Raw genomic sequence first — 16,982 nt, forward strand, 5'->3', positions numbered from 1 at the left:
ACGGGCAGCGGGGCGCAGCGCAGCCCCCGGGGGCCGCTCCCCGCAGGAAACCGCCTCGCGCTGAATCGCGCCCGGGCCGCCCCGTCCCACCGAGGGCGGGCGCGGGGGGCCGAGGGCGCTGTCACGGCGGCGCGGGCACGGAGACCTCCGGCGCTGCCGCCCTCCCTCCCTCCCTCCCTCTTTCCCCTTCACAAAGGCGGCCGTTCCCCCGAGCGCTGCCGCCCCCCTCCGAACCCACTCCCCATTTATCACCCCCCCTTCCTCCCCCTCCTCCTCCTCCTCCCCCTCCTCCTCCTCCCCCTCCCGCACCCCCCCCAGCCCGCCGCCCCCCTCGGTGTGCGGTGAGCGCTCCGCGGCGCACAATGGCTCGGCGAGCCCCCGGCCCCGCTCCGCCTCCGCGCTCACTCGCTCACTCCCTCACTCACCCCTTCGCGGCGGCTCGGCCCGGCGCTGCTGGTGCTGGTGGCGGCGGTACCGGCGGTACTGCTGTGTGTGTGGGGGGGGGGGCGCAGGGCTCGGCGTCGCCGTGCAGCCGCGCCGCCGTTATTCCCCGCACATAGCGGTAACGGGCACGGCGGGCGCGGCACTGCGCAGGCGCCGGCCGGGCTCACACAATGCGGGGGGGGGGAGGAGGAGAGGAGGGGATGGGGGCGGTGCGCAGGCGCCGGGCGCCGAGCGGCGCGGGGAGGGAGCTGCCCATGCGCCGGCTGCAGACAATAGCGGGGCCGGGGCTGTGCTCAGCGCGCAGGCGCCGCGGGGAGGCAAACGCGGCTTCCCGCGCCTCCGCCATGCGCTATGCCCGGCCGCTGCGGAGACGGGGACGTAGGCGGAAGGCGCGTGCTTGTGCGCAGGCGCGAGCGCGGCCGCCAGCCCCAACAAAGGGGCGCCCGTCCGCCTCCCGGGGACTACACTTCCCAGCAGCCCCCGCGCGGCGCGCGGCGTGCCGGGACTTGTAGTCCCTGCCCCTTGGAAGCCGCAGGGCAGTTCGCTGCGAGCGTGGCCCCGGGAGCCGGCGGCGTCCTGATGCGGGAGCCCGGCGGGGAGCCCGGCCTGGCGGCGGCTCTGGAGCGCTACCAGCGGCGCCTCCGAGGTGAGCGGGGGCGGCGCGGTGCGGTGGGGGGCCCGGAGCGGTTCCCTTGGTCACACGGGTCCCCCTCCACCTTCCCCCTACCCGAGCGATGCTGCCCGGCTGGAGCCGTTGGCGGAGGTGACCGTTGGCAGCTCCTCCGTAACGACAGCACAGCGCCGTGCTCCCTCGCCCTTCGCCCCTGCGGTGAGGGCAGGGGGCCCCGGGTAACTTCGGTGTGCCGGCTGCGGGCTGAGGGCTCCGGCTGGGGCTGTGCCTGGCCGTGGAGGGGCGATAAATTAACGTTTTAATTACTGCTGGGTAAAACTTCTGCTGGCGAAACGGGTTTGCCCCAGTGCAAAGTATTGCTGTCGCGCAAGAGAGAGTTTCGATTAGGAAGGCCACACGTTGGGCTTATTATTGTTGTTCGTTTCTGCTGCACCAGCGCAGGCATCGGCACAAGCTGGAGGAATGTGTCGGAAATGTGACGTGTTTCACAGCGCTTGCTGTATTTTTAGAGAGCTTGTGACGATCTTCTGCCTGGAACGCTGCTTCAGGCTTGCTTGCTTGCTCTTGTGCAGGTCTGGCAGGGGGCTGCACTGTCACCGAAATACCTTAGGAATTCGAGCTCCTGTTCCGTACAGTGCAGCGCCTGACCTGCTTCTTCATTTTAAGCGTTGGAGGCTAATTTCTGCTGGCCACTGCGAGTCCACAGTGTAGTGGTGAAGGCGGGTTTCTTGTGCTCATCCTCCAGGAGATGCACTGGTGTGTGTAGTTGAGCTCTAGAGCATGCAGGCAGTGTGCTCTGCTCGGCATCCGTCCTGCTGGAGCACAGGGAAATGTGGGGATTCAGTGGTTATGTCTGGATTCAGTGGTTACATCGAGCCTCCTGGGCTCCCTGCGGGGCGTGACGCTCTTGGCTTCCTTAGGCCGTGACAGCAGGGGAAGCCAAAAGCCTCTGGAGTCTAAGCCACAGCCCTCTGCCTGTGTTCTCATAGTTTCAGCATGCTTAATATTTCTTCATGTAGATGTTCTTTTGTGTGTGTGGTTTGGTAAGTTTGGTTCATTCCTCGATTCAAATTTGCCATGAAAACAGGCTTTTGTAGTATTTTGCAACAGAGCTCCAGTTTTTCTAATTTTGTCTTAGGCTCTTTGTGCATTTAAAATGTTCCAGTGGAATTTCTCTTTCCCTCAACTAGAAAATCTGTTGAGATGCTTGGGGACTGTTTTATATATACGTGTGTGTGTGTCTGTATATATATATGTGTGTGTACATACATACACACAAGTATGTGTGTATATATACTTGTGTATACAGTATCTTCGTAGTTGTGACAAGATTATAGTGTTTTCATATGTGGAGTCTGAAGCATGCCTGTGTACCAAGTTATCTGGATGCTGTAAGTGATAGCTTTAATTCTCTTGTAACTAACTTCAAAGGGCCTTTCTCATGAATCTTGCATCTTGGACTGTTTAACTCTGTATAAGGGTAACAGGAGAGCTCACCATATCAAATGACTGGATATATTCTGTTCATAAAACTGATTTTGTTTTTTCCTATTTCTGACTGGGTTGCCTTACTCGATATCCATTATGGTTTGTAAGCTACTTCAGAGCACAATCTTCTAGTGGCTGTTTTCTTTTCCCCTCTGGGAAGCAGAGACTTTCTGTACAGCACAGAGGTAGGTCTGATCCCTTACATCCAGGAGTGCCTCACAATGAGCAGACACCAACAGGGCAATATCACAAACAACCCCATTGTTCACATTGTTCCTGGTAGCTTTATGGATTTAATGTGGAACAAATATATCTATTATTTCATGTGCTGCTGAACCTAATTCTTTACTTGTTTTACCCACAGTTATGCAATTTGGGATTTTTTTTACAAACCTGTATCATTCATGTCATCTGGATTCAGGAGCTTCAGATAGCCTTGGGCACTGTTACGTATTTTTGATATGCAGCATTTACACTGTTTGTAGTCCTTGACTTTATCTGGACCCAGGCTGACACATGGCAACAGGTTATAACCATCCATTCTGGAGATCAGAAGAATCATTTCACAGCCTTACTCAGTATGATGGAAGAGTGCACAAGTTCACAAAGATTACCAATTACTCTTCAGTGCTGTGTCCTTTGTTAAGAAAAATCCCTCAGTACTGGTATGTGGGGAAGCCCAAGTGTTCAGTGAACTGACTCCTGTAGCCAGAGGGCAGAAAGCCAGGCCAAAAATGTGACCAAAAAATAATTGGTCTTAGAGCCCAACAGAGAGGTTTCTGATGGAAATAATGAAGGCTTTATAGCAGGGCTTTTCCTGATTAGTCTAGACTTCGTATAATTGCAATCTTTCACATTGTGTGTAACGCAGAGTTAGGAGGGTGGTATTTGTACGGCTTGGGTTATTAGGTTACTATGTAAACTTTCACACAATTGAAACCGTTTCAAATGAACTTCAAAGTCTTTAGGAGATAATAGCATTTCTATTTAAGTTATCCCCATAATAGCATTTCTATTTAAGTTATCCCCAAGGGAAGAGAGGTATTTTCTAACAGAGAGTAAGAGCTGTGCTGTTGTAGTCACACTAACCACCAAAAATGGGCAGTTGTGGCGTGAACATCCAGCGAGCCTCCTTCTACGTTGGTATGAAGAGGGAGCAGGGTGTGACAGCAGGTGACCTTTCAGCTCAGCTTTCTCTTTTCTGCTCAACAGCAGTCAATACATGAAAGATGTGATTTTAGAGTGTACTTTATTTCTAGCATTCACCTAACTCTTTGGACAGAGAATTGTTCACTTTTTTTTTAATATGAATTTTCTGCCCCATAAATAAGCAACCCTTTGAAGTGAACAACGCTGTCTTGCTTTTGGGTCAGAGTTGGTTTAAGAGAAGGGAGAGGCCATCCCTTTTAGCTACAATGTCTGATAGAGGCAACTTATAAATCTTTACTGTAAGGAAATGCGGAAACAATGTTCTCTATTCCACTGCATTGCCAAGTGCAGTATCCTTTTATGTAGTTTCAGGGGATGAAGCTGTAAGAACAGAGGAAATACAAGACTTCTACAAAGAAAATTTTATTGTGCATCTGCCTTATGTGACTCCGTGTCTTTTTCAGTAAATAAAGTAGGAGAGACATGCAGTCCCAGGAAAAATGAGATGTGGCCAAGTTACCAGCTTTCCAAGTGAGCTAGGACACTTTAGCAGCTAAGAAATTTTAAATGGTAATCTATAATTGTAAGTTGTTGTGTTTTTTTTTTTTTTTTATTAGGCTTTTTATTTGGCAATTGTTTCTAGGTGTTCTTGCTGAACAGAATATGTAACATGCATTCAAGGTCGGGGAATCCATCAGAAAGGATTGGGAAGTGCTCGGTGTTTCCAACAGGTGAGGGTCTCTAGACCGTAGACATGTACTTTATACTCTGCAGCAAAAGCTGGTATAGGGACTGGTAGGGATGAATGCTGCAGCTCTAGAGAACAACCTCCTCTTAAAGATAGCTGGCTAAAGGAGGTGTTGAAAATAGCAGATTTCTCATGTAACAATGCAAAGCAAGTATGAAAGCTGAGAAGCCAAACCAGACGGTTCTGTAACTCATTATTCTGAGACATCCATGTGTTAAACACATCTTTAGAGGCCTGGCCTAATGAGCAGCCTGGTATCGTCTGTTGTTGAATGTTTACATGTAAAGTCCTAGAAGCACATTTAATACAATAGCTTCAGTCTCAAACTGCCATGTAGTGCATTAGTGGCATGGTAGATCACGTGCCTGTGCTTGGCTACGGCTGTGGTATGAAGAATAGCTCTGTAGCAGAATGGTGAGTAAGGTAAATTACAAGCCCGCACAAAATACAATAAAAACTTGAAAGCAATTTCTCAGCTTGCTTCTTTGTTTCTGAGCAGATATTTCATGTGAAATTTCATTTCAATCAACCATCTTTCACTTGGGGATGAAAAAATCAATTCTAGTTAGTGTACTTGAATACTTACTTTAAAATAATGAGGTGAGTGCATATTACTGTTATTGAAGGACAGTTTGTTGTGTTTTTTTTTTTTTTACCACCCTGTGAAAATCTCTCCAGCAAATATTTTTAATATAAATAACTAATTTTCTGTTTCAAAACAAAATAACCTTTAAAAACTTCTTGCATACCTCACGTTTCCAAGAATGAGTAGATATTCAGGAAGTCAATCACAGAATTGTCGGGGTTGGAAGGGACTTAAGAGATCATCAGGTCCCACCCCGCTGCCAAAGCAGGTTACCCAGGTAGGTGACCAAATGGGCCTTGAATATCTCCAGAGAAAGAGACTACATGGTGTACTATTTTTAGTTTTATAAGTGTCAATAGAAACAAAATCAATGTTAATATACTTTGGACTGTAAAATTTTCTTTAAATATCTTTGTTTTCACCAACTGGTCTAATTTCCTGTCTTGTTGGTTAATGTTTCATATAAATTCTATTTATATTATTTTAGCCCTAAAGAATCACTGTAATTTTGTCTCCTCCTACTTTCTAGGGCTGTTCTCTGATTGGGAACTGTGGAATATTAACAAGTGACATGTTAAACTTCCACTTATCTTCCTGTAAACATTATTAGAACTAGACCTTTTTCTGTAGATGATAGAGATAAAGCAACTTTGTAGTTTTTCTCCAATTTATGTTGCTCAACAATTCTGTCAGTTGGAGTTATTTTGTGTTTCTTGCAGGCACTTCTGTTATTGTGGATGGTTGGTTCTTTTGCTAAGCTCTCCATTAGCTCGAGAGTATTTTCTGTGGCATTTCTGAGTTCATGAATGAGGTAGCTTTGGTGCTTTCGTTTAAAGGCGTGCTCTTCATAGACAGTCTTGGGCAATGTCTGAAAAAACGTCTTTTGTTTAGGCAATGCAGACACAGTTCAATGCCTTCACTGTTTGTGTGTTGTTGTTGTTGTGTTTTTTTTTTTTTCTCTGCTTTCCTCTCAGTAGCAAATTGTTCTCAATCTTTTATCTTTTTTTTTTTTTTTTCCCCAAAACTGATTACTACTTACTTGGAAATACACCAACCTCTTCCTTGTTGTATTTTGTGTTTTGACTAGCCTTTATCTTAAAGTTTTTTTTGGATATGTTGAATGGATCTGTAGTGTCTTTCATTTTTTTTATTTTTTAAAGTTGTTGTGCAGCAGTAGTGGTGTGCCCCCCCCCCCCCCCCCCCCCTCCCCCAAAACAAACCACCTTCTACCCTTTATATTTATATAAAGATTCTTCTCTGGAAAAAGGATACCTGTAATGTATCTTCAGAATGTAATACTTAGATGTTGTAGTTAAAATGAGTAGAGAAAATAAAAAGAGATATCAATACTTCTTTCAGGACATGGAAGTATTATTAAGCAGGTAGAATATATAGCACATGCTGTTTGAACATTAATGTTTCAGTTAGGGTCCTATTGGTTTTGTCTGAACCATTATGCTTAACTGAGCTTAATCTAGTCCAAGATTGTACTGATGTTTAGGTAAAGGGATCAGGGTTTCTTTGTACCTACAGCAATGAGGTCTCGAACCAGTTAGTTTCCCTGGTTGCTTCTGTTGTTGAGATAATTCGCAGTGGTTTTCGTTCTCTTAGGTGTTTGGCCAGCTGTGGCGTTAGGTAAGTTATTTGCTTGTCCCTTATGGTAAGTACTGCCTGTGACTTATACATGGTAGTTGGCAACTTTTTATGGAGCAGTTGTATTGAGCCCAATACATCAAAGAAAAGAGATTCATCAAGTTCTGTTGCTAGCTTGCAATTTTTCACAGGGATCTGAAGTCCTTTAAATACTGAAAACCAAAGAGCTTTACCAGTAAATAAAACCTAGAGGTTCTGCTCTGAGTATTGCAGAAAGCCATACTATGCTAGATTACTTTCCTGTCTTAGTTAGTATATACATGGCTTAAAGGGAAGAGAAATTACTCATCTTCATTTATACACAGGTAGTTAAAAGAAACAATGTAGTTAGTGAATTAACTGATTGAGGTCCTACAGCGTGAAAAAGAAGTGTCACTGTCTAAAACCAATCCCATATTTTCTGATTTGCAATGCAGTTGTCACCTTTTCAGCTGCAAATCTGTCCAGTTTCTTTTCTGGCATATCAGATGTGTTCAGCTGTAGTGCAGTGATATGGCATTTGTGGTTAGAAAGTTTGCTGTTTTTATGAAATCAGATGAAAGAAGGAAAAGGGAAAAATAAATATAAGAAAAACATATTGAAAATGAGAAAAGAATGTTGCTGTATCACCCCTAAGTCAGCCAGTTGTTGGAAGGGTTCATAAAGTATTTCGTTTTATCTGGAAATAGTTTTTTGCTTTTGGTTTTCTGGAATGATGTGTGTTTTTTGCAGTTGGTCAGAAGTCATCTATCTTTATTTAATCACAGTTTCCTGTTGCTGAGTTTTTATTTCAGTTACTCAGATATTTTTCATTTGTACTAGTCATTGCTTTGTCATGTGAGGTGTCACCATTAGAATTCACAAATGTTGTCCTTAGAGCCTGATCCTCCACGTTATACGAAATATAGCATGAGCTTTATATTCATTTAAAAATAATAGAGCCATATATACTAGGAAATGTTTTGGGGTCAAATAAGTAGTTGAAGCTTTCTTTCTGCTGGCAATTTCTAATAGCAGGTACTTGTGCTGTTGCAGAGGCTTAATGCATTGACAGGCTAACATACTGTTTATGGCTTGTTCTTTACAAATGTGGTAAATGATTCTCCCTCAAGTTGTTGACATATCATAGTTTTGGTGTTTGCATTAGACAATTACTTCCAGCGGCTGGCCTCAGATGAAGGAGTCAAGCTAAACAGATGCTGAATGCATTTAGTCTTTGCATTTTTTTGCAAATAAATTGTCAATCAGTAAATATTTTCTTTTATGTTTTTTTTTTTTCTTTTTATTGCAGAGCGTGCTAATGAAAGTATCCATCAATTGAAATATGCCTTGGAGGAAAGACAGTTTGCAGAGGGTAAGGATGAAGTTGGATTTGATGAGTCCTCTGTGGACAAGGGCAATGATGATGTGGACCATGGCAATGATGACAGTGAGAATTCAGCCTGGCAGGATCTACAGCACAGTCACGCAGGTAAGATTACTCAGAAGGCAAATAGCTTAAAAATTGTTAGAAGCGATATTAAATCAGTCGTCCCCCCCCTAAAAAATCAGTCTTCTTGCTTACAATAAATGTTTTTATCTCTTCCTAGCTAATCAACTTAAGATTTTGTTGCAACATCAAGAAAGAATGGAAAGTGAAGTCTCTCCATCAAGGAGGAAGATGCTGTTCTGTGTATGTTTCTTCTTGTTTCTTTGTGTTATTTGAATGAACAGCATGCATGCTGAGATCAGTAATTTCCTACTATCCAGGATGAATCATTCTTATATTCCAAAATGTAAGTTTTTTTTTTTTTTCTAGGATGTGGTCAGAACTTGGCTTGTTTATGACTATGGCAGAAGAAAAAGAAATTCCTAATACAGGATTTAGACATTTCTTTTTTTTGTTGACCATGATGCATAGGTGACAGTTCACATTACTTTAAGCTTTCTCATCATCTTCTCTCCACTAAAATTCATCCTTTTTGTTTTTGAAACAGTTGGGATTGACTGCATGGCCAAATTTCTGTAAAAGCAGTCTCTGTTTTCCTTTATGACTATACTCAGAGGGCTCAGAAAGGCTTACTTGCGCTATAACCGTGCGTTTTCTCTAGAGGATTATAGATGTCCGTGTAACAACAGGATTTGTAGCTCTGCACCAAAATGCAGTGGTCACTGCCAAAGTCAGTAAAATAAATGGAAGGGATAGCCTTATCTCGTCTTCTCAAATGTATCCTTCCTGCAGCAGAACTGCACCAAAATACATGCAGTATACAGGTCAGTTACTGGTATATAGCAGTTTTTCTGTAACCAGCAGGGGAAAAAAAAACAATTGAAGACATTGTTTCAGTTTAATCTTACAGTGGCTTCTATTGCCTGGGTAGGTTTGCACCAAACCATGCAAGCAACTCTTCCCTGTCAAAGTTGAATAAGCAGTAGGGAAATTGGAAAGACATGTTCCTCTTTTGTTGCTTTGAGCCTGTGTAATAAGTCTTAGCTCCACTGTTCTGATATTGAGAAAATTTTATTGAAAGTTCAACTTCTCATAGAGTTCCAAAATCCCTGAGTTCAGTCTGATTGTCCTGACAGGCACTTGTGCCTCGTAGTAGTGCAGGATAGAATTAGAGTTTTGTATCTCAAGGGAATGGTGCATCATTGTTTGATCTTGAGGCTATATGACTCAGTATCAATTTGTGGTTAACCCATGGGGGGATGGAGAAAGTGTGTTGGTTTTTTTTTTTTTTTTTTTTAAAGCATCTTTTAATTCATCTTTGTCCAAGTTTTCTACTTAAAGAAATTTTAGCCAAGTGGAAAAATTGAGAAAACAAGATGGTTTTTCCAAAGAAACAAGTGTGATCGTGGTGTATTTCAAGGGCTGTATCCAGGAGTTGGACTCAGTGATCCCCGTGGGTCCCTTCCAACTCAGGATATCCTATGATTCTATTAAAGGATGGAGGAATAAACAGAAAATATGGTATTTATTGTATGGATAGAGCATTGGAGCCTTTGAAAGGAAGAAATGCGCACATGTTTTGAGGACAGAGTGTAAAAGTCAAAGAATGTGCAGCTACAAAAGTGTGCGTGCATATGCTTACACACATCCTTGTCTGATACCATCTTGTCTGTTGGTTTGCTGGATACTGCAGAAATGCTTCATGTGTAAATACAAACCAATTCCCTAACAGTCAAGGAAAACAAACACATATTATGAGTAACCTTAACCTTTTTCTTTGAATTATGATGAAATACCTGATGACTACTGAGTAGTAGATAACTACATGACTCTATAGGTAAATAAAATATTTCACAGCAAGCATACTGTTTAGTAAACATCACAACTTTTTGTACATATAAGTAACATTTGCCCTAACAAAATTCCTTTCTTTTGCCTGCTGATTACAAGTGCAGGAGACATCAAATAAGTACTTCTCTTTAAACCACACCCAGATAATCAGGCAGAGGTTTGCCTTTTGTACTCCCCAGACCAAGATCCTGATGCTGTCCTTGTAGTTTAAGTTTTTGCAACTGCTTCCCGTTGTCTCGTGCCAGTTGACAGGGCAGCAGGTTCAAGAGTGCCAGCATGGAGTGCCCAGTTCCTGGGGTTTGGAAATTTGAGGCATTCTGTAAAAGTACAAGGTGGACCAACTCATTTGGGATGTTGGCAAAACTATTTGTCAGTGTGTAGAACACTAACCTCTAAAGCTGCCAAGCATCTATATTTTATAAACCCTTGTGTTCATACGGTAAATTTTCAGTGTTAAGAATGCAAATGTGAACAACATTTCTGAGACTTGTGCATAAATGTTTGGTAATTCGTACTGATTTTTATAGTTGGCCTACATTAAATATGTTTCCCTTGACCTCTGTTCTTCTGTTCTATAACACATATTATTTTGGGGCTGTGATCAGAAAATTTATTAAAATTCCCAAATTAAGTGATAACAATTATGTGGTTAAAGAAATGAATCACTAATTATCTAACAAGCATTCATCCCATCAAATTGCAGGTAGAAGCTTATAAATAATGAAATATCACTGTGACAGGGCTGTGGGTTAACTAGTCCCCCGTTGCTTCTCTGTCAGAAGAAAATATTACATATTCTTTTCTTTGTTGAAACTCTTCTCTAGCACTCTTGCATATCTTATGCAAGTGTTTCTTAGGTTAAACATGAGTACTGTTCTTCAGTGGAAAAATTTGAGTAGAAAAGGAATTTTTCCCACTGTCAAACAACACTGTTGTGTAAACTTTTCAGTGAGGTAATACGAATTCTCAACTGCAGTGTCTTAAACTTTCAGAGAAGAGTTGGGAAGTCAATTGGGATCTGGAGGAGCAGAGCAATGGATTCCAAATATTCTTGGAACCATAATATGTTCTATTTAGGATATATGGATACACATACACACTTATAGTTTGTCTCTTCTTTCTCCCTTCCCCAACAAATGTTTTTTTTTTTTAAAAAAAAAAAAAAAGACTATATAAACTAATTTAGATAAATAGCCTCTAAAGCACTGTGAATTCTGAGTATACAGAACAGTTACATGCACTGAGCCAAGGTGAAATAGATTACAGATTCAGAGTTTATTCTATAAATGTTTTTCTAGATGGTTCTGGAAAACCCTGCATTTTTCTCCTCAATCTCTCCTCTAGATCTGTCAAGAATCCCCCTTTCCTATGGCAGAATTTACATTAGGTATCATTTGGTAGGAAGGCTTTTCTTGCCAGAAATTTCTGTTGCCTTTACAGGTATGGTTATTCATTCTCATGTAAGGTTTGGATATTCATTGCCACCATAGCATAGTTATTTCTTTTTTGTGTGTATGGTGGTTGGTGGTTTTTTTGTTGTTTTGTTTTCTGTTTGGTTTTACCCAATTAGTGGATTTTATTGTTTTTTTTTTTCCTTTTTTTTTTTTTTTTTTAAAGCTGGGCAGGGAGTCTTAATACCTCATCTTGGAAAATATAACATTTTTTGTCAATTCTTGTCAGATGACCAACTTCTAGATAAGGTAACTATAAGATGCAATAACTAGCCACTAATAGCTTAATTTATTTTAAATGGTGAACGTTTCTATTTCTTTCAAAACAAAGATGTAGGTTTCTGAATATTTTAGGAGGTTCAGAAGACTAACAGTCCAGCTGTTCAATTAATTAGTTCCTGAAAATGAGTTCTAGAATCTTTAAAACTTTAGGTGTATTTGAAAAGCATACAATTGATATTTTTTTGCACAAAAAGGTTTGATTCTGACCTAAGATCACTGAAGGTAGAATTGTAACAGTTTCAAAACTACCTAGAGATCAGCACAAGGAGCCTGTTTTGTCCAGAACAGCAAACTAATGCTAGAAATGTATCTGCTCATCCTCCAAGAGGACCTAATTTGCAAACTTTGTATCCTTTCCAGAAAACAATACAAAGAAGGGACACTTACCCTATTTATGTTTGTCAGTTATGTTTTCCAGTTCAGTAAATTACTGAAAAGTGCAGATTTTTTTTTACAAGAGGATGTATGTTCTGTTTAGAAATGTGTTCCAATTTGACTGCCTCGGTTTTAATTGTTTATTTATTTATATTTTTTTTTTTTCAAAGGTGGCTTGCACTGATAGACATTACCTTCAGGAATGAGAATAGTTAGTATAGTTCAATAGTGGAAAATCAAACTAAGGTAGTACAGCAATACTGAAATATGTAAAGAAGATGAGTGAGACTCTGAAAGCAGTGGATTGTTGAATTTGTCGTTTGTGACTAGTCACAAAAATATTTAACAAATTCAGAAGCAGTTTCATTGTAGACTATCATATTCATGGTTAATGTTGTTACTCTATTAAAATTATTGAAGTATGTCATATTTCATTAGATCTCAATAAATTACTATAATATGCAAAATAGTTGTGTAATAACTACTCTAAATTAGCTCCTTTTTCAGAGTGACAAAGCCTGTGTGTTGCTAGTAGGATCAAAGAGGTGGTAGTTTTCAGGAAGACATTTCAGCTATGATTTGAAGGATATTTTAATAGTAGACTTATTTACATTCTTATTTAATTCATACTGTATTCTTAGGAGTAAATTCTGTAAAGTTGTAGAGTCTCTTAAAATACCAGGTTCTTTGTTAAGTGTAGTGTCTATTACATATTTTTGTGTGTTTCTGTGGAGCTATTGAACTGGCATAGTTGTGTTTCTGCAGCAATTATTAATGAACACTTAGAGGTGTATCCTTTGATGCATACCAATTAAAATTCAAGGGATTTTTAATGTTAATTTCACAGCAGAAAATATTCCTGAACACTTTTCTAAAATGAATAATAAATAGCGGTGTGAATTTCATTTGGACATTGGTCGGTGGGTATAATTTTTTTCCTGATTTTATAGTGTGCTTAATCAAGCAGTAACACATTTTGACAGGAATGACATATTTACTTTTTTGTACTGAAGATTTGAAGTTTTTCCTGTTTATCCCTTCCTCATGATCTAGTACTTGGTGTTTTGTTTTTTTTTATTAAGCATAAATAATAATCTGTGTGTAAGTAACATCTTATTGCAGTAAGTGGAAAATCAGAAAATAACACACAGTATTCTTTACTTCCTACAGAAACCTCCAGAAGCTGCAGCTGAAGATTTACCAGGCCTTTCTGATCTTGTTCCTATAATTAACGATCAGTCTCAGTATATTAACCATTTAGAAGCAGAAGTGAAGTTTTGCAAGGTATTTTACACAATATATTTCACCTGAATATGAAACCATGGTACCCAAATATGAAGAATTGCCTTAAAAACAGCTTCTTGCACTTAGCCTTGAGGCTGATTGTTGTAATGACCAAAAACGAACAAGCCACAATTCAGTCAACACTGAGCCTTACCATGTATCTTGGTGTCTATTTAGAGTCTAAAGACCTTCAAAGACATTTTTATTTTATCTTAGAAATGGAAATAAGCATATTTTTAAGAAGTATTTTTGTACCTTAAATATCCATATAATGACTCTTTCTTTGAACATTCTCATTTTGTTTGAAAGTGTTAACCTAGACTTTTGGTCTCAAGATGTATTTAATTGTCTCAAGGAGCCTTTTACATGCAGTTCCTGTTATCATATAGGAGGAATTGTATGGGATGAGAGAACAAGTTCGAGTGGTTGTGCTTGAAAATGAGGACCTCCATCAGAAACTGAAATTTCTGGCTGCAGAACATACTTTGAGAGAACAAACTCTTCTAGATGCCTCAGTAAGGTTTTATTTTTGTTGTTGTTTTAATCAAGGTTCAGAGACGTAACTCCTATTAATGAAGGCTATATAAATGGTCATCCTCAAACTGAATTTTAGTCAAAACCTAATGACAGTTTGAAAACATGGATTTCTGTAGATAACTTCACAGGTTGCTAACCTAATTAAGTTGTTTATTGGTTCTTAAATTCTACTGTGATGAAAATCATAAGATTCAATACTCACATAATTAATATTTGTTTAAAAATACAGCCTACATAAGTATAACTGAAGCACTAATATTTTTATTTTAGGCAAATACTCGGAACTCCTGGCCTGTAGGTGGTAATGACTATAGTCTGCATCAGCCAGTCACCTCATCAGCAGCAGATAACAAAAATCCAGCTTTGGTTACAGCATCTGTTGGAGAAATAGAAAAATGGCATGTAGAACTGGTTGGTATTAGCATTCTTTACCTTTGGAAAAACTTTCAGTACTTTGTTATTGCTGCAGTTCTGAAAATTACTTTTGTAACAGGCTTACAGGAGGAGTTTTAGTTGACTGGAGCTTAATTGGAGGTCAGGTTTTATTGTCTTAAGCATCATTTCCTCATTATTCCCTAATTAATATTGTTATCCAGTTAGATACGGATGGCAGAGTGTAGCTGCAGATGTTGATTTCCAGACATAAGTCTCAGTTTAAGAATGTCATGTCAGTAGTGGCATATCCTATACTTTGGAGATTCTTGGCAGTAACACAACCCACAAGCAAGTGGGAGCTAGTTGCTGTAATTCAGGCAAGCCTTTAGGCAAGCTCTTTTGCAATGAGCCTTACTACTACAGTAGCAGTGCAGGGTCAGTAAGGTACAAAAGTAGCTTTATCTTGTCTGCCTTTCCTGAGCCAAATTACACTTTTTGTGCTTTTAGAGATACTGAGGAGCCTTTGTGATTCAGAGTTGTTGTAGTGCCTGTTTTATTTCTTCAGCTTGGGATGATATTCTAAATTACTTTGATCTAAATTAATTGGGTAACATTGCCAGTTTCTGAGATAAGAACAGGATTAATTTAAATTTTTGGTGTATTTTATCCATGTGCATGTGTGTGCTGTGGAATTGAAAGGGCACTTTAATTCTCCAAGATAATTATTGGTATCTATTAAGTTCTCACAGAAAACTGTATTTTTGATAGTTTATGCCTCATCTATAGCTGAAAACATCTTCAGTGATCCATAACACCTATTTGAAAGCTAGTTTTTATAATAATTGCACTTCTTCCTCTGTCATGTTAAAGTGGGAGTATCGTATTGATTGTGACTTCTTTATAAACATCACAGTGAGCTGAATCTCTGGTGTTTCTTTGGCTCATTACCACCATTGTGTTCGCCATTGTTGTGGTTAATTCATTTATGTAGTTTGTGGTAATAGGATTTCCAGGTAATTGGAGTTATTGTGTTATAAATAAATAACTGTTTTACTAGAAGAATCTACTATTTCTGCTGAATTAGGGGAGAGTAAGAGCAAAATGAAGGCAAGATTGAAGAGATTCATCTAAATTATTGTAAATAACTGGAACTGCTGGAACTTTTGCAGTTCATACCATATGAGAATCTGGCACATTAAGTAGAAATAAGAAAAAGGAGGGTTATTCATTTCATAAATTTTCACAATAATGTGAGATACTTAGATTTCTCTGGATCTAGTATTTCAGATTTATATCTTCAGGGGAAAAGAGTGAATGCGGCTGATGTCTAGATTTCTTTAAGACAGTATTATGAAGAAACCAAAAAACTTTTTTTCTCCCATCTTTCCTAAAGGAGAAATTAAAACTTCTTTATCAAGAAAAAGTCAATATCCTTGATGCTCAAGTAAAGTCTCTAAGGTAAAGTGATTTTTTTTTTCTTAAAATTATTGTTGAGGAAATATTATCAGCTCACGACAACCTGAACCATTCTTTATTTGAATTTAAGTAACAGAATGGGTCATGTTGTCTAGTAGTGTCCCTGGAAGCTGGCTTTACAAGAAGCTTTCTCAAATAGAAATGTAATGTAGTTGAATTTATTGCTATTATGTCAATATATAAATTTTTTAAATTAAGTTGAATTGTTGTATTTACAGATGTTACCAGGCCTTAGAGCTTTATATGAAATCTTTATTCTTTTTACCCATTTTCCATGTGGAAACTCCACGTCTGTTCAGATAACCCAATAAAAATAAAGTTTTAACTTTTGTGAGCTCTTTCATAATTAGTTCTCTTCTGCTAGTGTTTGGTATCACAACTTTTAGAAATCTTAAGCACTGAAGTAGTTTAATCCAGATAATGATTTTGGAGGATGAGAACACAGTTTTGAAGCATGCATTCTGTGTTTCCAGTCATGCAACCTGCATATTTTTAAAAATAAAAACATAATGAAAATAAGAAATGTATTCTTCAAAGTAACAGTGGTGTGATTATAGTCAGCAGACTATGGAAAACCAGAAACAGATGCATTCACTTTAGAATTTGGTGTTCTGGAATAAACTTTCCCCTGTATACTTGCATTCATGATGTTGCTGCTGAAGCTGTTTTTTTTCCCTGAATAAATTGAGATTTCACATACCTGAAATTTACGTAATTGTGTGTTTGTGTCTGTGCAAGTGTAAAAGGACTTAATGGTTTAAATATGCCTTCTGAAGTGATGCAATCATAGATGTGCAAAGCCAATCATGCTAGTGAATGTAAAGGAGAATCTTAAATCTCAGCTGTGTATTCTCCTGTCCACTTGGCTCGAAGTGTTAAATATACTCAGAGAAAAAGATTGGAGGTTCAAATGGTCTGAAAACTCCTGTAACTACTCTACTGAAGTTCTTGTTTTCCGCTGAAGGGCATGATCTTTGAAGATATAAGATCTGCAAAGCATTTGGAGATTTACTGATTTTATTTTTTTTCAAGTGCAAAACTCCTTTCAGTGGGACTATCCTTGTTTTTAACTTTTAGCATGAATTTACATTGGACTCACCGGTTTCTGCCCTAGACTTCCCAACAACAGATCTGTTGTACCACGGCCATCTAAAAAATATATGCAGAGCAAATTCTGTTCAGGTTATAGTGATTCTATTTGATACACTGACTACTAAAATTGGGCAAAGTATGCAGATTTCCCA

The 16,982-nt window shown here is 39.7% G+C and overlaps 2 protein-coding genes across 6 annotated transcripts in view; one reads left to right on the top strand and one right to left on the bottom strand.

Annotated features, from left to right (window-relative positions):
* The window catches only part of CEP170 (centrosomal protein 170), a 101,445-nt gene extending 100,889 nt beyond the window's left edge, over positions 1 to 556 (bottom strand). For all 4 annotated transcript variants that reach the window (XM_084284845.1, XM_084284846.1, XM_084284844.1 and 1 more), the window contains exon 1: positions 426 to 556. The gene's annotated coding sequence lies outside the window, so the exon portion shown is untranslated. The remainder of the gene's footprint in view (positions 1 to 425) is intronic.
* A 408-nt stretch (positions 557 to 964) lies between these two features.
* Positions 965 to 16,982, top strand: part of SDCCAG8 (SHH signaling and ciliogenesis regulator SDCCAG8) — a 109,388-nt gene continuing 93,370 nt past the window's right edge. For both annotated transcript variants that reach the window (XM_084284104.1, XM_084284105.1), the window contains exons 1-7: positions 965 to 1,090; positions 7,970 to 8,149; positions 8,268 to 8,350; positions 13,237 to 13,350; positions 13,740 to 13,865; positions 14,158 to 14,298; positions 15,656 to 15,720. In XM_084284104.1, the coding sequence (XP_084140230.1) occupies positions 1,024 to 1,090; positions 7,970 to 8,149; positions 8,268 to 8,350; positions 13,237 to 13,350; positions 13,740 to 13,865; positions 14,158 to 14,298; positions 15,656 to 15,720 (776 nt within the window). In that variant the 5' untranslated portion in view covers positions 965 to 1,023. The remainder of the gene's footprint in view (positions 1,091 to 7,969; positions 8,150 to 8,267; positions 8,351 to 13,236; positions 13,351 to 13,739; positions 13,866 to 14,157; positions 14,299 to 15,655; positions 15,721 to 16,982) is intronic.

Source organism: Netta rufina (assembly GCF_964035555.1).
Source record: "Netta rufina genome assembly, chromosome: 3".
In the NCBI taxonomy this organism is placed as follows: Eukaryota; Metazoa; Chordata; class Aves; order Anseriformes; family Anatidae; genus Netta; species Netta rufina.